General features: G+C 36.9%; 1 protein-coding gene across 1 annotated transcript; it reads left to right on the forward strand.

Annotated features, from left to right (window-relative positions):
- Window positions 1–9,392: 9,392 nt before the first annotated feature.
- Window positions 9,393–21,535, forward strand: LOC137391325 (lysosomal proton-coupled steroid conjugate and bile acid symporter SLC46A3-like). Its single transcript, XM_068077762.1, has 5 exons — window positions 9,393–9,527; window positions 9,695–9,746; window positions 11,740–12,023; window positions 17,907–18,155; window positions 20,070–21,535. Exons 3-5 carry the CDS (start codon window positions 11,757–11,759, stop codon window positions 20,976–20,978), a joined length of 1,425 nt encoding a protein of 474 aa, XP_067933863.1. The 5' UTR covers window positions 9,393–9,527; window positions 9,695–9,746; window positions 11,740–11,756; the 3' UTR covers window positions 20,979–21,535.
- The last annotated feature ends 5,086 nt before the right edge of the window (window positions 21,536–26,621 follow it).

A 26,621-nucleotide genomic window follows, 5' to 3' on the forward strand; every position in this document is an offset into this window, starting at 1 on the left:
ATAATTATCATGGTGAAATATCAGACTACCAACTATAAACCAAGGGTTAATGGTTTTCTACAATCTGAGGTTGCTGAAGATGACAATAAACTGAGAGTGTATACAAGCGGATCAACCAGAGAAACTGCTGGTTGTATCATTGTTTAGTTTACCTGTAATAGGATGGAGACAGTCTCTCTATGTACTGCTTGAGCTCCTCTATACCTTCCACTCCCACCTCCTAAATAGTAAAGTACTTCTAGTATTAGCTAAGTTGATACGAAGGTTTCAGGAAAATTAAATTAACACAACTAAGAACATAAAATTCGCTCAAAAAAATGCATGGTGTGTCAAACCGCCAAAGAAATATTACAAAGGTCAAGTGAAGGTCACATACAATCTCAAAACTATATACATCATTATAACAATTCCACTACGTCTAACAATATTTTGTAAAATTCAAAATGAAGTTGTAATTTGTTTTATAACAATATAAACATTTAGGTAGTACTACAAATTTGATTTTCATAAAACAATCATAAAATAAGAGTATGCGGATAATTTGCAGATGTGAGAAATAAGTACTTTTTTATTCAGATTTCAAGGCATCAAAGATTTTCATGAACTTCACAAAAATGCGTGTCCACTTTTCCGCTTTACTTCAACATAATATTCAAGTTCTCACACTATACCTGAAATTTGTATATAATACCTCTACTTATTTGTAATGACTACTTACATTCAACATTTCTGTCTGACCGAGTAAAGAGCCCGGAAGGTTCCTGAAATATTTTTTGAGTACAGCAGCAATTGTATACGGTTCATCATCCTTCAGGTCCACTACCTTAGTTGTTGATGAGAGTTTAGACCTACAAACACCAATAAGGACCACTTATAGTTCATGTCTAACTTCTACAAGAGACTCTATGAGTATAGCCTTCATGCTACAGAAAACAGCTATTTTTATTGCTGACTTTAGTTAGTTAAAAATATCATATATCCTCGCAAATAGGCTGAGTTTGGTGACTGGTTGACAAATACGTGCATATCTGTGAATGCGATCAAATGAAATGACACTACACTAACTTAATTTCAAAAACTACAACTCAAACCATGCTAAGCATTCGACTAGGAGCCTGTTACTTATATTTTGTTTTATAATGTATCGAATGGTTTCGCTTGCAAACATGTTGCATATGAAGTTTCTTTTAAAAAAATGACAAACTGGCGCAGTTTGCCTTTTTTCTGTCCAGCTTCTGTTTACACGAAATAGCTCTCAGGCGCACACACAAAGCGGCGTATGGTTAACAGTCTGTGAATGGTTGGTTGGATCATTTGCATGTTTTTGCTAATCATTTACAAATTTAAATGCAGTTTATTTGTATTATTAGTACCACTAGTAAAACTGACAAAATTTTATCATTTTTATTAAAAGTAAAACATGACAATAATGGTTATCATTTTCATGAATCCTTTTCCACAACCTGTTGCTGTAATAAGTACGGTATGTTACGATTTGTATTGTTGGCTTCTACGTGAACTTCTATAAATTTACCGTTTCAGCACTGCTTTTCTAGGGTTGGCTTATTTTTGAAATAGACTCGTTTGCGAAAATATACAATAATACGTTTGCTACAAAACTGAAGCCGTTAGCTCTGCCACAAAAATTTAATAGGTGTAAGTTTGACAACGTATAAAATTACCTTAGTATGTGAACCTTAGACGCTCCTGCAGATACTCTGTATATTCCATGCACTATTCCTCGCTCCTCAATAGCCTTAGTGCATATCTGAACAATCACAGGCACTACAACCGTAGAAGAATGTTTTTACTTATTTACAACATACACAACCTTCCACTCAGAACTTGGCGAACTCAGTGGATAGATGGTAAGCTAAACCAACTTGTACTACTCTACTGACCCCTTTATACTCTATACTGATAGTCAGTTCTAAATTTTACTAGTAAATACAATCTGAGTCTTTGAAAGAATGCAACAAGAGTAACTTACCATCACCTGATGGCTTTTCTCCCATCAGAGACTTTTTCAAGGAGCTTCTAGTCTTGTCTTTTGCAAAGACTTGTAATAGCCACGTTTTCAACACTAAAATAGTTATAATTATTATTATATTGTTGATAAAAATGTTAGTACTAACAAATCTTGGTAAACCTTTAACAATACTGTTAGTTTTGCGTGTTATTTACAAAATAAGTAGACTAAAGCATAATATAGTTTACGCAAGTAAGTATAGCCAACATATCGCTTGTTTTATGTAAATAAAGCATACTTACTGATGAGTCTGACAGAATTGGTCTACTTGTAGCCAGTTGAATAATATTTTCACTTTGAACGCACAGAGCAGTGTTGCTGAGCCAGCTTGCTGATGCAGCCGTTAGAGCAAAGTATGACGCTGTAACTTTTTGTCGAACAATGGGTGAACGTAACGTTATCATTGTTGGTGCATAGAGACATTTTACTACAGGCAGCAAAACATTAGAGCTTTACATGCTGTTCAAAATTGGGTCTCATGCACATGAACATGCCCTAAAGTAATATAAAAACTGTATAAATATGCTACGAAATAGACTACTAAAGCATTGCAGAGACTCTGTAAACAAAGCCTAGTTTGCCGTTTATCCTAAAACATAGTTTGTAGCAAATTATTACTCATTCTAACAGTTTGGTTTTGATTTTGAGTGATTATTAGTTCTATGATAAATATATAAACATGACCAGCATAATGTTTATGATGTTGCTCAAAGATGAACAAGAATCGTACTAATCTTTGTAACAAATTCTTAAATTACTTTATTGACAGTATTTTCATTTCAAACAGAAATGTGTTTCAAATTATGCTTCAAGAGTCATAAGATAAAAGAAAAAACAGCAACAGTTAGCCAATCAAATGAATGATTTGAAATTTAGTGTTTAAATTAGTCTTCTTTTTATTTTGCTTTATGCTAAGAGAAAGTATATTAGGTAGAAAGTATTTAGGTAGAAGATAGGCAACGATATTTTTAACATACATGTAATCGTTTCATGTTGCGGGCATTTTATTTATATGACGTAAGTCGAAATGAGTTGAAAACCTGTAACTTGATTTTTTTTTAAATGAGGACACAAACCACAAAAGATCTTGAAAGCTTTATTTGACGCGAAATAAACATTTAGCTCAGGCAAAGAAAAAGTTGCATAGATTTCGAAAGATAATTTGTTAGAATAAGATATGCTGGAATTTGATTTGATTCACGATTAGTCGCGATGATTTTTTACTATAAAAATAAGTCATTTGTAAGATATCTCAAAAGTAGATTACAATATATAGTATATAGATAGGGCCTACCATAAAACTTTGGCAAAAGATAAACCGATAATAAAATGCATTAGCAGATTTTGAGTTAATCTATAGTTTTCAAAACTGGAGCAGAGTCAATGACTTGTTAAGAATTAAATGTTTATCTGCTTGAATTTAAAGATGCAGAACTCAATATTGGACTAGAAGTTGGTGATATCCTCAGTTGGACCTAATGTAGAACCTGCAAGACAGGGTAGATGGAAATGCTAACTATTACATGAAACATTTGATGAAGATAGCTAAAGGAATAGAAACTTGTGCAATTTTTTACATACGTATACGTCTGCTATTTCGTACTTTTAAACAAAATGCTACTTTTTATTATAAAATATTTTCCTATAGGTATTTTATTTTTAGTGCATCACTTTTGTGGGCAGTTGGGAAATTTTGACTCAAACTTAAAATAAAAAAGATGTTCCCAGTGGTTTAGTTTTTTGAATGATTTCCAGATTTTAAGCATTTTCAAATAAATAATGACTGGTTACAATTTTCGCCCAATTAGGGCCGATTTACAAAATTACATTTGTTCTGCACAAGGTACATGTAGTGCATGACAAGTTGATTTGGCTGGTTGTCTTCTCTTACCGTATATTTTCAAATCCGTGTGCGCAACTTCTGTACGTACTTATCATTGTCCTTCACCGGACAGTCCAACTACCGATTATTATCGTCATCACCATCGTGATGTGAAAGAACTCAGGCAACATTAGTAAGTTTGCGGACTAGAAAGTTGGAGCTTGCACAGGTCGGCTCAGCTTATCGCGAATTATTTCTGATCGTCATACAACTTGGAGTAACTGTGCCTTATAGTATAAAATTTTTAAAATGTTCCTAAATTGCACTCTTTTTGATATAGCTTCAAACTGGCAAAAGCGTATGAAAGAAAGTATATTACGCAGCAGCACGATTCACAACATATCCGTCAAGTAATAATTTGATGTTATAGAAGTGGTCTTGTTTTTACTAACGGTCATATTGCAACTATTGTAGTTTCAAGATTGCATTAAAGCATAACAGTATAAGGTTTAGTTTTATTTACCAACAATATTTATAAACAGTAGTAGAAATCGTAACTCTACTTATTTAATGGCTATTGCTAATGGGTTGTGAAACAGGAATAGGAAGGGCTTCGGTGAAAGAATTGTCGGGTTGAGGATACTAAAAAATAATCGAAACATTGCATCTTATTTAGTTTTATTTATTAATACGGTATTGATATATCTTACACTTCACATGATGTAAGGTAAACTGTAAGAGTGTGCAGGTGACCTGATGCGATGGAATCATATGGTATTTGAGAGTAGTTGTGAAACAGGAATAGCCGACGGATCTCATTGCATTGAGTATCAAATGAACATGAAATAGAAGAAGTATTGGTTGCTGTTAATTAATCCTGGTCACATAAACCACTGCTGGACATTCAGTTGATGATGTGACTGTGCAAGCAAGTAAACTACTAATATAAAACCTTTTTTATATGATTAAAGCAGGTCTGAAAAGGAAGATGTTTGCTAATATCTGTTAGATTGTTTGTTTGAGGCTGTTGTGCATTAATTCTAGCAGAGAAACTATTCAGTTTAATAAATCAGAACACTCGTGATTTCAGTTTAGACCGGAACCCTTTATTTTTGTACTGATCAAAATAGTGGACTCGCCACAAACACAACATCTCACCCCGAGATTAATATGAAGGTAATAAACAAAAATAAAACAACGAATAATTGAATGTGTTCAACGTCTCAGCGTGCTGGCTATGCGCAGCTCATCAGAGCTGATAGTCCGAGAGGTATAGCGGGGGTTTAACGATTCTACCGGATCGCGAGACTCTCGTGACAGTAGGTGAAGGGGTCTCAGGATTAGCAGCCAGTGAGATAATATCAGAACGGTTGCATCGTAGGCGACTACCATTATCCATCTGGACCACAGCATATCTAGTGAGATCATCGGACGGAGTGATGACAACTCCTTCACCACGAGTGGCTCTCATTACCACTGAAGCATCCTTGTTTACCGGGCGAAGCGGAACGGCTTTGTGGGCATCATCGTGACAGGTTTTCGAATTCTCCTTATACTCATCATTTTTAGCCTTGAACACCTCGTGGTCTGGAAATTGAGGTCTTAGGTTGTCCAGATGGGTGACCACAGTGGTTCGGAGCATTCTACCCATCAGTAGCTCTGCAGGAGAAAAACCACCAATGATAGGCGACGCTCTGTATGACAACATTGCCAGATATGGATCCGAGTCTTTCTGAAGCATCCTCTTTATGGTCTGAACTGCACGCTCAGCAGCTCCATTACCACGGGCATGGTGGGGGCTGCTAGTGACATGAGTGAACTTGTACTCTGCAGCGAAACTGGAGAATTCTGTGCTAGCATATTGCGGACCATTGTCCGAGACTACTGCATCCGGTATCCCATGCCGGGAAAAGAAGCTCTTTAGATGGGTGATGATCTTTCTAGAGGTAGTACCATCATCGAGAAGTGCTACTTCTGGATACCTGGAATAATAGTCGACTACCAGTAAGTACACTGCTCCTTTGAACTGGAACAAATCAGTTCCTACTATTTGCCACGGTCTATCAGGAGTGGCGATAGGTCGCAGTGGTTCAACAACTTAGTTAGTCTCAGTTTTACAGACCTGACACTGAGATACCACGTCCTCGATAGCCTTGGCCATAGACGGCCACCATACACTGTTCCGCGCTCTAGATTGACACTTGGTGATCCCCAAATGGCCCTGGTGAATGTCCTGAAGCACCCTGTAATGCTCAGAGAGAGGGACTACAATTCTACTTCCAAGCATAAGGAAGCCCTTATTCACTGTTAGAAGTTCCTTGCGATCATAGTATGGTTTCAGAACGCTGTCCACTGAGGACAAATAGTGTGGCCATCCATCTTTCACCAGACTGACTACCTTCTGGAGCCCCTCATCATCCCTCTGAGCAGCCTTCATCTCCTCCAGTCGACTATCCAGACCGTTCAATACCACCGTTTCGTTAACAAAGTGTGTGGCCTCCTCCTCTCTTAGCTCATCAACCTCCTCTCCTCTTGAGATGCTAAACCTAGACAGCGCATCAGCTGAGAAGTTATGAACACCAGAAATATGCTGGATAGTATACTGGAAACGTTGCAGTCTCAGCTTGAAACTCTGGATTCGGGGAGGTAACTTGTCTAAGAATCTGTTGCCAAAGAGACTGATCAGGGGTTTGTGGTCTGTTTCGATAACCACACTCTTCATACCAAGTATGTAATGCGAAAACTTTTCCATCGCCCAACATACCCCAAGCGCTTCTTTCTCGATAGTAGCATAGCGCTGCTCTGTCTCAGACAAAGACCGACTCGCAGCTGCAACCAATCGTCTTGAACCATCATCCTGAACTTGACTCAAAGTGGCACCCAGTCCATGATTACTCGCGTCCGTTGATATGATGGTTTCTCTATGCGAGTTGTAAGCAGCTAACACAGGAGGCTCTTTGAACAGCTCCTTGATGCCTTGGAAAGCATCATCCTGTGCCTTTCCCCATGTCCAAACAATGTCTTTCTGTAAGAGCTCACGGATGGGTTTGCTCACCTCTGCTAGGCGGCAGGAAAACCGGGCATACTGATTCACTAGGCCAAGAAAGCTCCTCACACTTTTAACATCGGCAGGCGTTGGGAAATCCAAAATTCCCTGTATTCTAGGGCCAGCGTGTATACCTTGCTCATCGATCACATGCCCCAAAAAAGACACGTTTCACTCCAAACGCGCACTTTGACTCGTTCAACGTGAGACCTCCTTTTCGATTTTACCCAGAACCTCTCTCAGCCTCGAGTCATGCTCTTCCTTAGTCTGACCAAACACAAGAATATCATCCATATAAATGACTACGCCTGCTATATCCTTCAGTATTCTGCTCATCTCTGCTTGAAAGATTTCTGGCGCACTACATAGACCTTGAGGTAACCGAAGATATTGATATCGTCTCTGATGAGTCAGGAATGTTGTAAGTTTGCTGGACTCTGCACTCAACGGAATCTGCCAAAAGCCACTATTGGCGTCGATCTTGGAAAAGATCTTTGCCTGACCAATAGAAGCCAGACTATTTTCGACAGTGGCCATGGGGTGAATTTCTCTCATAACAAACTTGTTTAGTTCGGTATAGTCCGTGCAAATTCTAACCTTGTCCTGACCTGGTTTGGGTACTACCACCATCGGCGCTACCCACGGGGTTGATTCCTCCACGGCTGTTATTACACCCTGCTGTACCATATCTTCTATGGCCAGTTTAGCTTTATCGCGTAACGGAAAACGTACAGGACGGAATAGGTACAGGTACAGGAATCATCTTTCATAGTGATAGAATACTCTCTAGTGACTTTTCCTAGACCTCGGAACAGCTGTTTGCTCACGGTCACCGATTCAACTGCACACTTTTCTTTGTCTACTGTAATCAGCTGAAGGTTCTCACAGGCCTTTCTACTCAGAAGCGGTACAGTCTGATTATCGACCGCGTAGATGTCTTCTGAAAGAACACGATCACCTGTGCCGACAAGAGAACTAATAACTCCCAGACATTTCAGTGGTGTTCGACCTGGTCCAAATAACCTTTTGTTAGTCGGTTTCATCTGACCAATCACATGTCTAGGTCCACATACACTCAACACTGCACCAGTATCAAGCTTGAACTTAACAGACTGCTTAGACTTCTCTCTCGTACCAACATTGAGAACCGAATACCACGAACCTGTGTCAACATTATCTATCTGCACTATTTCTCCAAACTAGACCTCTTGAGTAGAGTTATTCTCATCCTCAGACAACTCATCAACAGCTGGTTCACCTCTGCAAACGCTAGCCCAGTGGTTTTTTTCTTTGCACTTGTAGCACTTAGAACCAAACGCAGGGCATCTGTTTGGGAAATGCTCTTTCCCACACTTTCCGCAGCGTACCTTAGCCTTTCCCCGGTCCATATTAGTTGGACGACCTGTTTTTGGTCTACCTCCAAGAGCAATCGCATTCACATCAGCAGACAATTTCTCACTCGACTTTGCCACCTTAGCTGCCTCTGCTACTCGAATAGCCCTGATAACGAAATCTAACGAAAGTTTCTCATCGGACTCTCTCATCAATTTTTCTATAGTCTTGCTATCATCCAGTCCGAACAGCAGCTTGTCTCTCACGAGGGAATCACGTTGATCACCAAAATCACAACTTTCTGCCAAACGCCTCAGCCTCATGAGATAAACATCTACAGTCTCACCATTCTGGGAACTGTTATGGAATTCATACCTGGAGACTACAATGCCAGATCTCGGGTTACAGAACTCACGGAATCTCTTTAGGACATCCTTCAATTTCCTGTCTTCTGTACCCTCATCTATATCCTTAGTCTCACCATCTACCACCTTAGTGAATTCCATTTGACTGTACACTTCACGTACATCTTCCCCACCGACATGGCGAAACAAAGCTAATTTTCGTTTCTCAGCAGCCAAAGTCCCTGCAGTCACATCAATAGCTAGAAGATAATCCTCAAAAGCCCTGGACCATTTTCTCCATTCACCAGCAATGTCCTTAGATCTCAAATCAAGCTGACCCGGAGGCGAAATACCATCCATAATAGACGAGTGGGTAACTGTTTACGCTGCCACCATGTTAGATTGTTTGTTTGAGGCTGTTGTGCATTAATTCTAGCAGAGAAACTATTCAGTTTAATAAATCAGAACACTCGTGATTTCAGTTTAGACCGGAACCCTTTATTTTTGTACTGATCAAAATAGTGGACTCGCCACAAACACAACAATATCTAAAGCAATATTAACTGAGCTACGTGTGTGTGCTTGTTCTGAATGTTGATAATCTCTCTCGTCATTGACATGTAGGAAAGTAAACTATTCATATTTTTGTGTGCTCATGAAATTTTATTTTAAAATTATGTTATTAAACAATTGCTTTCCTGGGGAGAGAATTGGAAGCTTTAACATCGTTCCATGCTTACTAAATCACCTTGATCAAGTTCCATAAATGTAAAGTTTAATTTGTTGCCATGACTACCACTTAGCTATAAGGATTTGAATAGATCATGTTGCCTGTACTCAAGTCAACTTTACTTTTCAGAGGTTTGGTTGGAGGATTTGACGCAAGAGGAAGAATTGATGACTCTTTAGAATTTTGTGCTATTTCAAGCGTGACTATTGAATGAATGACATTGAGTTACGTCACTTGTGTTTGTTAGCAACAGTTTATCTATCAAAGTCCTGCAACCATCTCAGTGATACTTTGATCATATTATACTGTAGATAATAATAGTATCATGTGACCGCAGTTAGAGTAAATATAGTTATGATATCAAGATTATAATCTGTTCATTTATTATCAGATCTGGCAAGTGACCACACATGATGTTGACTACTTGAATTGGCCTGCCTCAGGTAAGAATAAATATTCTCAGTATGAATATGCAGACTTGTTTTTACTAGCTTTCACATACTTGTTGTTCTGTTTGCTTCTTCATGTGTTTGTATCTGTTTGTACTGCTCTTTATATAGCGCTGAAAATATCACAGTCAAACCTCGACATATGAAGTTAACTTGTTTTGATATTTTCTTTGTACATTGATGTCAAAACCATCATATTAAAGCAAATATTATCATAACCATACAAATATAATGAATATTGTTTAATCTATTTCACAGCCAATGAAATGATGATTAATATTTCATGTAATTACATATACATAAGATTGATACATTAAATAAAATTATGTACTAGACTAAATGTAAACTCTATATGCATAAGCTAAAGTAATATAGTACGACTTGGCGATACGACTTAGTTACTATTACTTTCTTTTGAGTGTAAGAGGGTAGGCTCGGCAATGCATAGCTTCAGGACTAGAGTGTTCGCTGGACATAAATAATATAACTCCGTAACTTCTATAGCTATATAACTCTTATACTTTTATTTAAACACCACTTCTATTTAAATGCCACTTCTATTTAAATGCCACTTCTATTTGAACACCACTATTTGACATTCTTGATCTTTACAAATCCATAATAGCAATGATCAGTAGAAAAGTAGCCACAAAATCGTACTAATAATGACTCTTTTACATCTATAACAATTAATTTGTTTGTTGTTTCTGTTCATATCGAAGTCCATTTTCCAATTACAAGCCTGTACGGTTTTTTCGTTGAAACTTTGACGGCAACACCATAAAAATAATTAGTAACTTTATTGGGCTAATTGTATTTCCTTTTATAATGTGGTCTTGATATGTTGATGTACGTGAAAAAAGTTACCACTTTTACGATGAACTCTGTGCTACTACACATTTGAGGCTAAAATTTTGAAGCTATTTTGATTACACGTCGTTTCTCTTTATTCGTCTGAGCAGTGTAAACATGTATTCTGAAGTGCATCGCGTAGAAGTTTTGCTCTGCTAAAAAATTGATTGGACGCTGATATCAACTAGCTTAGCTGTACGGAAGACACTGTGTAAGGTATTAAACAGTCAGAAGAATACAGAGTTGTTCCAAACAAAAACAACAATCAGAACGCAACAGGCGTTCTGATTGTTGCTTTCGTCTGTTTTCTGATTGGCGTTCATTTTTAAAACGAAAACTAATAACTTCATTTGAAAAATTTAGGTTTAACTTTGTTTTTTTAAATGTTAATTTTTGTTTCTGAATGTATTATAAATATGGTTTGTTTATGTCACTTGTTTTTGAATAGATATTTTTAGAATTTAATAGATTATTATTATATAACTTATGAATTTGCATATTTATAGCATATTATGTAATAGCATCATTGCAGTAATCTGATCTTATAATGGGCCGATGCTCGTAACTCCTCTTCTATTGCGCATGAAAAGCCAGCTTTTGCTGCAAGCTGTAGCAAACATATCAATGAGTGCAATGAGCTTTTATGCAACCTTGCTAAATATAGTTATAATATGAAATTGTCTTCAAATCTAGATTGAAATAAAATTGGAAGCTCTAACAAATTAAAATGCGGGCTATAAGATCATCATAGGTTAATTGCAAGCAATAGTAATCAACTGGTAGAGACATGCATCAGCTTCCTTGTGCATATTTATTTAAAGATCTATGACAAGTTGGAGGCGCTTTAGCAGATTTCTTCCACCCAAAGGCTTAAAGTCGCTCCGCCTGAAGGATAGTGCAAATTATAGGTGACATTCAATTCACCCATGAAAGGGTTAAATTTCTTTTTTAAACATTCTGACGAGGTGTTTGAAAAATACAACGCCATCCTTTATGGAACGCCACCTCTAATAAAGCACCCATCTAAGGAAAGGATTGGAAAATAGAGGTTACTCTAAGCAAAGTAGTAGTTATGACAACAAGGCTGCATTCAGCATGGGAATTTTTAAGGGTAAGTACAACTTTGTACTTACAGTGTGATATCCGCTTGGCATGGATGAAGACGAAGCATTACAAATCAACATTGTCCAGAATATTCGGGGAACTTCTACTGTGAAAAATATGAAGACACCATCATGTTGCAAGATCCAGCCATCACCCTACCCGATGCTTGTGGCAAATGTCTTTTTCTTCATACCATTCGCCATCAATCTTGTGGTATTTGAGTCCATGCTCTACAACAAACTCTGTTATAAAAAATATCATGATGTCACCCTGTGTACAAATGCTACCTTTACTGGCAGTCATCCTGAACTACAGGTAGGTCATAAACCGTGTCATACTTGGAAGCATATAAATACATTTATCTTGAACATGACCAGTTACACATTGCTGACACATTACATAATTTGTACATTGGCATCTATGTTTATTTATAATCAAACCTCTACATGCAAAGTTAATTTGTTCCAAGATCAGGTTCGTATGTTGAAACGTGCATGTCGGAACCAAATTGTCATAAGAGTCCAATGTAAATCATTTACAGCACCGAAAACGTACAATAACTTCTGTTAATTGTTAATAATTCTGTAAGTAATTGAACATGGGTGTTAAAACAAATGCATTATATAAAACCATGTAAATATGTAAATATATAAGTTTATACATGTATTGTGTGTTAAAAACTCAATGCAGTGATATACATTAACAAGAGATTTCTATTGTTACCCTACTTAAGGGAAATGTCAACAGAAGTGGCAGCAGGCTTGGCAGGGCTTAGGGTTAGTTGTGGTGATGCATATGTGTGGCTTACCATACTTCAACTTGAACCTACCTGCTACCGTATGGTGTAGTGTCTTTACACACTCGCTGTTTGCATGATACAGCGGTATTTATACACACCTATCATCTGTATGGTATGTCGTAGTGTTTATAAACACCTGCTACCCAAGTGGTATGGTGTAGTGTTTATACACATCCTTTACCTGTGTTATATGCTACAGTGTTTATGCACACACGCTACCTGTATATTGTCATGTTCTTACCCACTCATTATCTGTATGGTATGTTAGTGTTTAAAAACAAATGCATTCTGCATGGTATATTGTTATTATTTTTCCCTAGTTCAAACTAGGTAAATTTTAAATGAAATTGATTTACATGCTTTTTATATTTTCTCGCTTACTTTGAATTCTAGCAGTCTTTCACTTTTTTCATCGATTTGCCATCTTGCTGGAAACTATCATACATTGTATGTTGAATATGGTCTCAGTTGTAGAATCAAATATTTGCAAAGATTTTACATTGTATGATGGAAAATTTGCTTGTCGATGTGATGGTAACTAATACGTAGCTGTACTGCAGTATAATAGGCGGCCGCCGTTATATTAGGATGTTCATGGTTCATATTATTATATTATTTCATATTAATCAGATGGGTCTGTGATAATTTCCATCAGACCTAATAACCTAGACAACCTAATAACCAGATACCAAATACATAGTCAAATGGGACATGACCACTGAAACAATACTGTAGACAGTCAATTTTGTACTCTAACAAAACTACACGCACTTTAAAGGTTGACTTGCAACAAAATTCACATTACAGTTATTTGGTATCAAAATGTTCACCATGTCTTACTCTGCTGTGTTGTAGCTGCAAAATATGTGGAAATGTGATTACAAGCTCTTGGAAGCTAAAAAACGAACAGTTAATCGCGCCATCACGAAACCGCCGTAGATTGGAATCAGTTTATTTCTCTGACGTAATCAATCCATTTGGTTATTGTTTTGACACGTGATGTTCTCACGTGAATTGAAAGGCCAATAAAAGGCTCAATATAAAACTTCTCGTAGCACTAGTTTATGACAAACACTTCGGATTTTACCGAAGAGCCCGTATCAAATACAGATGCTCGCTACTTTACAGGTTTGTTTCGGCTTGGATTAACTGGCTAGTCATAATCTGATCATGTGACCCATACTTCCTGCCAAAAGCGCGAATAATTTCTGCAGCATTTTCCAATTATCACAGGTGACCAACAGGCTCGTCATGTTTATTAGATTATGATATGTACTCCTTCAAGCTAAGGTTAAAAAATTAAACAAATTTTCACGGTAGGTTATAAGATATCAGTGCTAAAAGTGACAGCATTACAATGATGATGAAATAGACGCATAAGGACAATAGACATGGTTTTATTGAATGCGTGAAGTATATTTGTAAAAATATTTTGATGAATAATGTTGCATGAAAGTGTAAACAGAAGCCATCTTGTTCAATTACGTCTCATTTGAGTTGTTTTGGAAAGAGATTCTAATCTGTTTGGTGATGGCGGCGATTAACTGTTGGTTTTGAGCTTTTAAAAGCCTGTAATCACATGTGTACATATTTTGCACCTACAACACAGCAGAGTAAGACATGGTGAATCTTCTGTAACGTGAATTTTGTTGCAAGCCAACCTTTAAAAGATTCTGGAATTGCTTTGGTTCGGCTTTGTTTTAGGAATCTGTGTCTGTTAGTCTAGTAATTTCAAGTACAGCTGCTAGTGATGCGCTCTGATGAAAAGTGAAGGGCAGTAAAACTTAACATGTACATACTAGTATTGGCCATCTAGTTTATTATAAGTCAAAACTTATGTACAGTACATTCCAGATAAAGAGAACATACAAATTGGATACATTTACATTGAAAGATGATCTGATCCAGTGCTATTTTGAGATAAAAACTGTATTGTGTTATGCAGTCATTCTTTGTTACAGTATTTTAAAACAACAGTTTATATACAACTTTTCAAGGAGATTAATATGTTAACTCGTAGATTCCTTAAAGTTTGCTTTGTTCAAAGATCAAAATATTTACTATAAGAGTTGTGTCTGTCTGTAGCCATGCTGTCAGTCTGTCTGTCACCTGTCTGTCTGTAGCCAGCCATGCTGTCAGTCTGTCTGTCACTAGTCTGTCTGTCTGTAGCCAGCCATGCTTAGATGTTAGAAAAAAAGATTACATCGCACAAGAACCAAACTTGGATGTTTGGGTTAGCGGCCAAAGAATTGTGCAGATACCCATGATACACCATCACACACCGGACTGCCTGGATACTAGTAGTAGTAGTCATAACTGAAAGCAAAATATGAACTGTTTTCAAACATCTATTGGCCCAGTTAACAAGTTTTTGCTAGCATTTTTGTATGAAGCGAGTGCTCCCGACACGGCGAAAAAAATCGTCATATAAACGCACTCGAGGTGAGTTACCAGCGAGGTCGAATAACCTATAGCCATCAGTGACCAATCCTACAATCGTTGATTTACTCTTGTGCTAGCAAAGAAATAAACAATAATTTCTTTTGTTCGTATCTTTTTTCCATTTTCTAGGGAAATTGGTGTGAAAAGTGTGAAATACAAACATAAATGGATGATTACAAAATCAAATAGTGACACATGGATCGAATAAAATAGATTGCGTTTATTTTACTCTCGAGCAATATATAGAGATTTACCATAGTCTAACTTGAGTGTTGTAACAAACTTCATTTGTTAAGTTTTACAAAAGTACTATTGTAGTAGGAATTGGTTAAACCAGTCAGTCTCTTGCCATTTCGATTAACCTTTTGATATTACAGTGCCGGACAAAATAGTTGGGACGCAATTGTTGAATCGCCAAATTTTTACTTAATTTGTTTTCTCAGAGTTTCGGTAGTTTAACATCTAGTAACTATGCATATTTATATATCAATGGAATCCTTACACTCTAAGGAACCCAACTAATCTTGTTTCAAAGGAATATTTTAATCCTCTCTTCATTTACGAAACAATTTTCATTGTGAGTCAAACTTTAAGAGGTTTACTTAAACTCACTCACTGGAGGATTAGTTCATCTCTCAAACTCACTTTGAAGTTCTAAATGAAATTCAAAAGATGTTTGGTATCTTCTCAAGGCATGTTGTCTGTGATTGTTGCATAACTTGAATACTCAAGTAGGCCAGTTTTGTATAAGTTAGCTGTAAGCTGTTGAAAGAATGTCACTCATTCACAATGTCTACGCTTCATGATAAGATTTTCACAGTAGTGCTTCTTTACACAGAGGAGAATTTGATTGTGTTGTACACAGTAGACTTTGGGATGTTTAATTTTGCTAAAATTATCCGCAATATTGTGTGGAATGCTCACGCTTATCCGGACTACATGTATATTGTATTCGGAAAAGCTCAAAACTCGCCATCCGTTTACGGTATATATTGCAGTCAAACAAAAACAGTAACTGCAAGCAGTGTAAAATAGCCTGTCTTGACAAACTGTTGTTTTTGCGGAGTTGTCCCCCGTCGAGCGGGTGAGCAACAACAGCTTGTCACAAGACGTACTGCAGCTGATGCATCACCTGCACTTATAAGGAGTTGTTCTTTTCCGTCTATGCGGCTTGGTTGCGATGTTATGTCGGTCGCTACATTGGTAATCATAACGGATTTCGCGCAGAAGTTTATGTAGAAAGATTAAGATAAGAACGTTTAACTAGCGACCCGTCTTTGCAGTAAACCTTAGTAGAATTTGAGAACTTAGGCAACGACAACGACTAAACATGGTGTTATTTGTGCGCTCAGTCAGTTTTATTTCTATTTTTGTATCAGTCAATTTTATTTGTTCTTATTGATTTTATTTTCAATTTATTTTATTCTCAAGTTCTACTAAAGTTAATCAGAGAAACTGGTCTTTGGTTAAATGTTGTAATCTTGTTTTTTTCTACATAAATTTTTACGCGAAATCCGTTATGATTACCAATGGAGCGACCGACATTACATCGCAACTAAGCCGCATAGACGGAAGAGAACAACTTCCTATAAGTGCAGCTGATGCATCAGCTGCAGTACGTCTTGTGACAAGCTGTTGTTGCTCGCTCGCTCGACGGGGACAACTCTGCAAAAACAACAGTTTGTCAAGACAGGCTAAGTGTAAAAGTACTAGCCGCCAAACCTGTATTACTTGTTAACAAAAACCATCTTTTACCAGTCATTATGGTTTGCCACAAAATATTATAGAATGTCTGTAGGGTTTAATCTATCTGTAGTGCCTGCGCAGCTATGTGAAAGTATGCATGAGTTCAACTGTTTATGCGTAAGATGGAGTGCAAACAGGTTTGGACTCTTTTAAGAATGCAGAATGGATACTCACTTACGTGTAGCATTTGTAGTAGGCGGACTTCTATCACCCTGGCGTTGTTATCAGGCTATTAAAGTGTGATAAATTGCAATTGCAATAAATCTCAAGCTATAGAATGTACACTACCGCAACTCGAAGCCCTACTCTTGACACAAATAAGAATTTGTGATTATTGTAATAACTCATTCATTTTTGTTAAGAAAAAGCAACTCCAAATAGTTATTTGTATTGGAATGCTAGAGCAGCAAAGCCACTTGGCCACTCCACACACAGAATGCGCTGTTGTTTTGTGTATGTATATTAAGAGCTGGTATATTGTTTACCAACAAAAAATGTATTCACACTAACTGACCAAAAAAATATTTATTTCATCATAGACACTAAACTATTACGTTTATGTGTACATGAAGTACCATATTGTATTCAGCTGAGTGTACTGCAGCTGAGTGTACTGCAGCTGAGTGTACTGCAGCTGAGTGTACTGCAGCTGAGTGTACTGCAGCTGAGTGTACTGCAGCTGAGTGTACTGCAGCTGAGTGTACTGCAGCTGAGTGTACTGCAGCTGAGTGTACTGCAGCTGAGTGTACACGTGTGGATATTGTATGCAAATGAGTGTACACGTGTGGATATTGTATGCAGCTGAGTGTACACGTGTGGATATTGTATGCAAATGAGTGTACACGTGTGGATATTGTATGCAGATGAGTGTTCACATGTGGATATTGTATGCAGCTGAGTGTGCACGTGTGGATATTGTACACAGCTGAGTGTACACGTGTGGATATTGTATACAGCTGAGTGTACACATGTGGATATTGTATGCAGCTGAGTGTACACGTGTGGATATTGTATACAGCTGAGTGTACACTTGTGGATATTGTATACAGCTGAGTGTACACATGTGGATATTGTATACAGCTGAGTGTACACTTGTGGATATTGTATACAGCTGAGTGTACACTTGTGGATATTGTATGCAGCTGAGTGTACATGTGTGGAAGTTGCAATAAAGTGTGTTTAAGATTGTGTCTTGTATTACATTTTGATAGGAAGAAGAAGTGAAATGGGCAAACTACCATCAACTAGTTCAACTACCTCTTGGAATCTTATCAAACCTGCTGCTTGCCTCATACTGTGACAAAGTAGGCCACAAGCTGCCCTATGTGCTACCAATTTTTGGAAACTTTCTAAGTACAGCGTACTTGGCTGTACTCACCACACCAAAGTTTTTATCGTGGGACATGAGCGCTATATTTGGCTACTCAATTCTCTACACAGGCTTCGGAGGTTTTTCAATGGTGAGATAATTTAGTATGTACATGTACATGTATTAGTATTTGTTTTCCATCCTTCTGATTAGTTCGTTACAAGAGGCTGTTGACAAGTGACATATGTTCTTTATTTTACCGGCTCATCAAGTTACATGTAGGTTTAGCTTCCACTTTCTGAAACAATAGTGATGGTCAATATGGTGTTCAATAGTGGTGTTCAATCGCACAATACCTTCGGTGATCGTCTGTGATAACAATGTTTACACTTACAAACCAATCCGCGTTTACATCAGTGAACTGTCCGTGCTATAGCATTCTCATTATACAATGCAGTCGTAGAAATGATATAAATACCAGTCTCGCAGTAACAGTCATGAAAGAGAACATTCATCGAGCAGTACAACACAGCCAATCATCACATCCGAAGTGGTGTACATTGCATAGACTGTCATGGATGCCATTCAAGCTATCGGGAAAGTTGGACAACTACAAACTTTCCCTACGCAGCTGCGTTGCTTCGACGATGTCATCAGTTATGGCGCACATAATCGACGAATAATCGCCGAGAGGACAACTCTGACATATAGCGATATAGTGTGAACCACCCTTTATGTTAATTACTTAATAATTAACATAAAGGGTGCTTGACAATCAGCGTTGAACAGAACTACTAAAAGAAGATTGCGTGCAGACAAAACAATTATGCAAATTATAGTTCACAAAAATAGAAGGCTATGTCAGCGATGCTAACAGAGAAGAAATGCTGATGTTGCTTTATGGTGTAAATGTAATATAGTAGTTGTGCAAACAGATTTTGAGGCGATCATGCGTAGTATGATGGATTTTGCCGTCTACAATTTCAGAATATTTTCCCCGCTGTTAAAACAGAAGATTATAAAGATTTTTGTTGTTATAACCGCAGTTCTTTGCTATGAGATAGTTGCTTTCTACATGATTTAACAATTTAATATTTAACAATTTAAAAATTTACTATGTATGGTTTAACAAGAAATTTGCACTGTGACACACTAGCATCATTATGGGTATAACGCAATGAAAAACTGATCTGTAAATAATCTTGTCGCGTTGGATAGTTTTATCCGCAGCAGTGACTAGCGCTCACTAATGATTAGTGATTGAGAAATGCAACTTTCTTCATAACAGTCAAAGCAGCTTGAAAAGCAAAATTGTAGAACTGGTTGTCTCAAATAATTTATCAGCTTATGGTTCTTGTATATAGTCTTAAAACAAAACTATATTCAAACTCATTGGAAAAGCTACACTGAAAAGCATGTGGAAAACTGAGAGATTTTGAGATCATTTGCCAACTTTTGAGATGGGCTTCACATGTTTGAGCAAATGAACTTTTTGCAGCGATTTGTTTCACAGATGGAAAACTCGGATAAGTCCTTAATGACTACTTCAAAAAATTATTATGCATGTGGTATAACATTAAACTGCATTATAGAAAACTAAAGAGACTTGATGGAAAAACTAGATCATGTATAAAAAAATTAATTCTTTAAAATAATAATCGATAAGTAAAGGTTTTTATAATTATTTTCCTTCAAAAATGTGTGAACAGAAGTGTTGGCTCAGCGATGGTTATGTTCAGAGATAGATGGTGATAACGATATGCAGTGTAACTTACTCAATTTTTACTAGGTGAAATTTCAATTATCTTACATCTAGCTTATACATTTTAATATTTTGGCTTTTCAATTTAATTTAATTTAATTTTCAATTTAATTTTTAACAGCCTCTTCACTTGCACCTTTCACTTCCAACGCTGCTATGCTTTGTTAAATTGAATACCTGTATCGTACCGTACATGCATTTGCTATTTACTACTTGCATGTAGTTACAAGTATAATTGAAAGTAGATATCTGATCGTACTAGTCAGCTGGAAGCTGACCCATTAGATGTTTATTTTGTTGTAGATGTTGGTGAGCAGTTTTAGTTACTTAGCTATAGTTGCTTCGAGAGACCGTGTTGCAATCATCATGTCGATGTGTGAAGGTACTCTACTTGCTGGTGTTTTGATCGGAAATCTCATAAATGGACCAATCATAGATGCCACGAGTCTATCCACACTAGCTTACATAAACACTGGCATTACGTTGTCACCTGTGCTTATCGTAGTCTTTTTTGTCACTGATGTTACGAGCACCTCTGACAACGATTATACATGGAAAGATGTATTCAATTTTGATCGGATATCAGATGTCTATAAATTCATCCGAAAGAAAAGAAAAGGAAACACTAGACTTACTCTCTTTTTATGTTATATTACCTACTCTTGCGTGTATCTCGTTACAACTGGCTTGTCTGCCAATGATTTTTTATACTTTGTTAAAAATCGAGGAATGTCTATGACGGAATATTCCCTCTTTTCTGGACTTCTTTCTGCTGCCAAAACTATTTTAGGCCCTATGATTATATATCTGGGTCGTCGATTTGTAAAAACAGACAGATTCAACTTACTAATGTTTGCATGTACTCTACCACCAATTGGGTTGATATTAATGTCTAATGCTTCTATTCCGAACAGTGCTTGGATAGGGGGTGTTTTTATTTGTACGCAAACTAGTTTCTTTGGTGAGATGCGATCACTTCAGACGAGCTTGTGCGACAAAGATGAATTGGGTCAGCTGTTTACACTTGATGGGATTGTTTTGCTGGTATTAACAACTTTCGGTTCAATTGGTTACAAAGCTCTATATGGTGCTTCTTTGGCCTTCTGGTCTGGATCATATTTAGCTTTGAGTGCCTTTTTTTACATTTGTGCAATGGCTGTAATCATTGCTATACATATTATAGTTTCTAATGACCACGTGTCTGACGAATAGGAAATTATCCCTACTTTATATTATAATCAGTCATCGAATACTCTAGAGTACTACCGAAAAGCATGCAAAAGTCTGGTAATTGTATAATGGTTGCCATAGCGAGTTTGCTTGTAGAGCACTTATTTTCCATGTTGACTAGTTTTAGTTGAACATCTATTTTCGCATTGCATCATGGGAGCTTTTTAAAGTTTGCATCTAAAGGAAACTCACCACTGATCTAGCAAATTAGTTGCTATGCTATAAATTGAGTTACAGTAGTAATTGTATGACACAAAATTAATATGCTCAACGAAATGGGACTAAAGATAATTGAGTATTATACTAAAAACATTTTTCATAAAAGTTTTGCTAGAATATGGAACTAATAATTGTATAGTTTTCCGAACAGGCTCATACTGTTTCAGATAACACAATATTGTATTCATCACTCCTGTCTCTAGTCCTTTGTGCTGATTGTGAAGCTGTATATTATGAAACATTCCACATTTTGCTTGCCAAATGCATTTCCTATTTTTGTGGACAGAACTGCATGCCTAACCAATAAACTGTCATCTGTGATACAAGTATGGTATAATTTTCTGGTCTATATTTAGTTATCTTTAGTTATCTTCTGCACTAACTGTATGTGACAGCCTAAGAGAAATTCAGGACCTCGGTACTCGATGAACACATGTTTTGCAAATTCAGTTGCTTTTTCAAGCAACAGAACATCAAATAAATTGTTGTCTTTTACAAGCAACAGAACATTAAATAAATTGTTGTCTTTTACAAGCAACAGAACATTAAATAAATTGTTGTTTTTTACAAGCAACGGAACATTAAATAAATTGTTGTCTTTTGCAAGCAACAGAACATCAAATAAATTGTTGTCTTCCCTCTCATTCTAATTTTACACCAGAAAAAAGTTGCAAACCTTGCCTGGTAGTCATATTTTATTCTTAGTCAACAAACTAATGTGAACCCTGATTTAAACTAATGCTATAAACAATTGGTCATGTTACAAGGTTTTGGTAAGCAGATTGTGGTTGCCCCATTTTTAATCAATTTTGAGCTGTAAAACCATATTTAGTGAAAATGCAACTGGGATGATTTCCCTGTGTAAATATTTTGCCCATTAATTGAAGATTTCATATCAATACCAAGTTCTAAACGTTGTGACGAGTAAGAACATGTGCTGCTACACTAGCCGTTGCTGATTGTGTAAAAATATATGCTAAATATGATTTGACAGGATGTCGATTGTTCATTATACAGCTAACATGAGATTATGTGGCAATATAAAACATGAACATATCCAGGATAGTTCTGCGTTGAAAAATACTGATTAGGAACACTAGCATCCAGCAACTGCATTGATCTGACGTATTATTGCTGAGTAGTACTGCCAGTAAACTCGATTCTATTCGGTGGATGCCGTTCTGATAGCTCCTACCTTCTTCCTAGCACACGAAAACCATGCAACATAAGAAACTAGCAAGGTTCTCACAATTCTGTAGCCCTTTACTTTTCACTTCCTAGCCTCTCATTTACTCGGCATGACTAACCGGCTCCTTGTTGTACTCTTTCCAGTTTGCAAGGTTGAAAACAAACCCCAAGGAAACAATAAAAGATGTAATAAATTGATTGACAAACTTTATTCCTAAAATTCATCGTTTTGAAAACAAAAAAATAAAAAAGATAACTACATTGTATGGTAGTAGGCGTTCGTTGTGTTTCCAGCAAAGCTAAGTAGGTAAAGGTGCCTTCCTAATAACAGCTATTAAACATGGGAAACAAGGGATTCTGCTCTGCAGAAGCGTCTGATGAAAAAGGTAACATGTTTTCAGAGGTCAGGTGAGTTTAGTTATTTTTCACTTCATAACTGTTCAAAAAACTTCAACAGTTGCTTATTTTGTAGCAAACAGTCGTATATAGAGGAATTTGAAATTGTTAAGTAGACTAAACAGGTGGCAACATAGCACCAATATGTTTAGCATTTGTTTACAATGGTATAAGCACAGTGTCATGTGTTTTGCTCCTAGCTCGAAACTTTTTGTCTCCTTAGTTGGTTCAATAGCTTTATAATAGATTATATTTACCTGTTATACTTTGAGAATTACTACCGGTATAATTGATAAGCTAATCTATATTATAATTGTTATATGACTTCTATGACAAAGCTGATCTTTAAAAGTAGCCTTGCATGCATAACTTCAATAGCTAATATAACTAGAAAGTGCTCAAAGGTCAGTTAAAAAGTGTATCCATTAAAGCATTTACATGATGCCACAAGCTGAACACACAGGATCCTCACAACCAGTGATCTTGTTACTTTTTCACTTAAGCGTATCATCAGTATACCGTAACTTATTCTTTTACGAAAAAATCACCAGATCATTAAAAGATATTAGTGTTACTACAGCAACACAATGTGTATCAAAGATGCGCCTATCTGCCTTAACAGAAAAACAAGAACTTCTTATGACAATCTGTGCCTTAGCAATGCTGATGATAAAAATACGGCATATTGGCATAAAAACAGACAGTTTCATTACTTTTTAGCTTCACTTTTCATTTCCTAGACAATCATAATACGGCTGTTAAGATTTATCAGCCGAGGAAATAAAAATGAAATGTTGTCTGATGCAGTTTACAACAATTTACTGCCAGCACCAACTTGTCATTTAAATGGTATTTTGCTTAAAACTTAGCCCATCGTATTTGTGGCTTTCATGATTAAAATGGAATATTATTAACCGATACGATTGGCTGTTGGAGTTCTGAACTCTCAAAAGAGAAAACAACTCCTAATATGCTGTTTACTTTTATGTTTATACTCTATAGTCCCGAAAAGAAGTTTTGTCTTTTTGGTTTTAATAAATGTACATTGCAACATGGGTTATTATAGAACCAATGATTGTGCAAGCATTTGCTGACTTACAAAAGGAATTTTACCAAATAAATCTTTAAAGCAGCTTGCTAAAAGTAAAACTCGCATGCACTGCTAATGCATGAAAATGAGTTTTGCGAAATTTTGGCCAGTTGTGCCAAAAAAAAGGTTCTTTGGCTACTGAATTATCAGCGATGGTATTTTACTGGTACAATTTATAGTGGCAAATATTTCTTTGCAAGGGATGTGTAAGCACGAGTTTAAATTCTTACATCGTGATAAAATCTTTCCTAAGAAAATTATTGCAAATCAGCATATATAAAGAATGTTCAATCCAAAGTTTTAACTGTAATGCTGTTCGCAGCAATATTTTCGATTTTTCGTCAATATGCAATATATTTATAACAAAATTGTTTGCACTGTTAAAATGATGTATCCTGTTGTGCCATACTCAAACGAATTCAGTTAACCCACACTATATAAACCATGAACTCACATTTGTAATTTTTAGTATTAGTTCTTAATTATATTAGCAATATTATATATATAAATGAACCCGATTGGACTCTTCAAAAAATTAGCCTGCTATAAACAAAGCTTGTAGGCCTACTAGCATTTGGGTGCTTTCAGGGTTTGGTAGCCAATCAGCTTTGTGTGCCAAGCCTCTATCTAATATACATCAAATCTTCACTCTTCGGTTACAAACACTTCCCATGCCAGTTCAAGTTTAGTGCTTCAGGGTTCATGACTGATTCATAAATGAGAAGCTTCAGAGTGATATAAAATAGGGATTGCAAGGTGTTTTGGTTATCCGTACTTTATTACTTTCAACGTCTTCAAGTACATTATGTAGTTTGTGACGGTTATCTGATTGAGATAAAAATGCGGTCGCTACATTGAATAGAGACTGTTGGATGATCAAAGGCTGATTTCGATAAGCCTCTGTGCATTACTCATAAAATGCTGATACAAGTCTGGATATGTCTTCACAAAATTACAATGATCAATGTTTGTAAGCTTGTAATAATCAGTCAAATTGGTCTAATCATATATCATTGGAACCAAAAACATCTGAGCACTGAAGTGTCGTAGAGGGATAGTTGAAAAGGATGACTCTGGTTAAGTTTTAGCTCGAAATCGTGATGGATACAAATTTCCCTATTAATAGGAATCTTTTATATCAACTGTGTTTTCTATTTTTATTAAGACATTTGGGACCAGCCTTTCTTACTATGAATTGGTGTCTTTGAAAAGCCACCAATTGGGTTTATTCTATAGGAAGTACCACTAGTACGTATTGATTTACTCTTTGCCGTGAGTACAGGCTCTTACTACTCCGCCATGCATTCTCTTATTATGGAGAGGTGCCATTGCTTCATGATTCCTTCAATCTGTGATATCTTAGGGTTTGTTTTGTCTCACGCCAGTTGTTCACTGCTCTGCTGTCAAACATATTTTGGGTTCATGTCTGGGCTGAAGGTGTGTTTACACAAGCTTATGTGTAGCACTTACTTATTGTAGTTAGATGATGGAGTAGTTAGCAGAAGTGCCAACAGTGCATAGCGCAGACGTTCTGCGCTATACATGTAATGTTAGTGTATATAATTTATTGATTGACTGTTTGCCAATACCTGAATCGTAACTATACAGTGTTGCTCTTCTACTGCAGTTGTGATGTCAGTAAACTCGACCATGCGTAGCTGTGTGCAATGTTTATATATCTCTCCATCAACCAAGCTCTAATTATCTCCTCCTTTAGTATTTGTATGCCGGTGTTCTCAGTAAGTTTTTCCTTTACTATGAGGCAGCTCATCTTCCCACAATTTACTATAGGCTTACGTCTGCAGATTGAGCTGGCCATCTTATCGTTTACACTTCATTCTCCTCTGTTCATATTTTCACCAATGTTGTCCAATGACAAGGTGCATTACCATCCTGAAACACCTAGTCATTTACCTGAAACAGCGTTTTGGCGCTTGACACCATCTTCGCTGATATATCTTTGCTTAAGCCTGTCTCCCATATGCGTCACAAGCACTGGTAGCAGGATCGCACAGCTATCGGCAGTGAAATGGGAACCTACTCGAGTGCTATTGGGAGTTCCCGGCGGTCAACACAAGAGTTCAGCACTGCTGAACTTTGGCAATAAGGCCATAGCCAAAATCTTCCCAAAACGCACTGTACAGGTGAAGGTCAGCACTTTTGAAACAGCATGGGGAGCCGCTATTTTGTGTGATAATCAACGATGCAGTTTTATGTGAACATAAGCTGCCGAGCCTAGCGCCGCAAGTGTTTTGCTGCGCGAGATTACCGCCATGGTCTCGCAGCCAAACTGGGAACCACACTTAATATAAAGGTGACCAATTCCACTTACTGCAATGCATCCCAAATCATCATGATGGTCGAATTTTTGATAGTGCGCAATATGCACTGAGTAGGAAATTCTCCTGACTTATTTGTAAAACCTTTATTTGAATGCCATGGAGCTCTAGTTTTCAACCTTTTCTTTAGAGTGACGCTTTATTAGAAGTGACGGTCAAACAAAGGCTGATGTTGTATTTTTCAAACACCTCGTCAGGATGTTAAAATGGTAAATTTAACCCTATCATGGGCGAATCGAATGTCACCTATATTTTTTATTCTCCTTCGGCGATGCGACATTAACCCTTTTAGATGCTAGAAATTTGCCAACTTACCTCTAACTTGTCGTAGATCTCTAAATAAATATGCACAGGGAAGCTGATACATGTCTCTACCAGTTGATATCTATTGCT

Source organism: Watersipora subatra, chromosome 3 (genome assembly GCF_963576615.1).
Source record: "Watersipora subatra chromosome 3, tzWatSuba1.1, whole genome shotgun sequence".
Lineage (NCBI taxonomy): Eukaryota > Metazoa > Bryozoa > Gymnolaemata > Cheilostomatida > Watersiporidae > Watersipora > Watersipora subatra.

Bases quoted from the DNA above. Each gene is read 5' to 3' on its own strand.
- LOC137391325 (XM_068077762.1), top strand. From the start codon at position 11,757: ATGGATGAAGACGAAGCATTACAAATCAACATTGTCCAGAATATTCGG. The intron at 12,024-17,906 runs GTAGGTCATAAA...ACATTTTGATAG, and splicing joins GCAGTCATCCTGAACTACAG to GAAGAAGAAGTGAAATGGGC. The intron at 18,156-20,069 runs GTGAGATAATTT...ATTTTGTTGTAG, and splicing joins GCTTCGGAGGTTTTTCAATG to ATGTTGGTGAGCAGTTTTAG.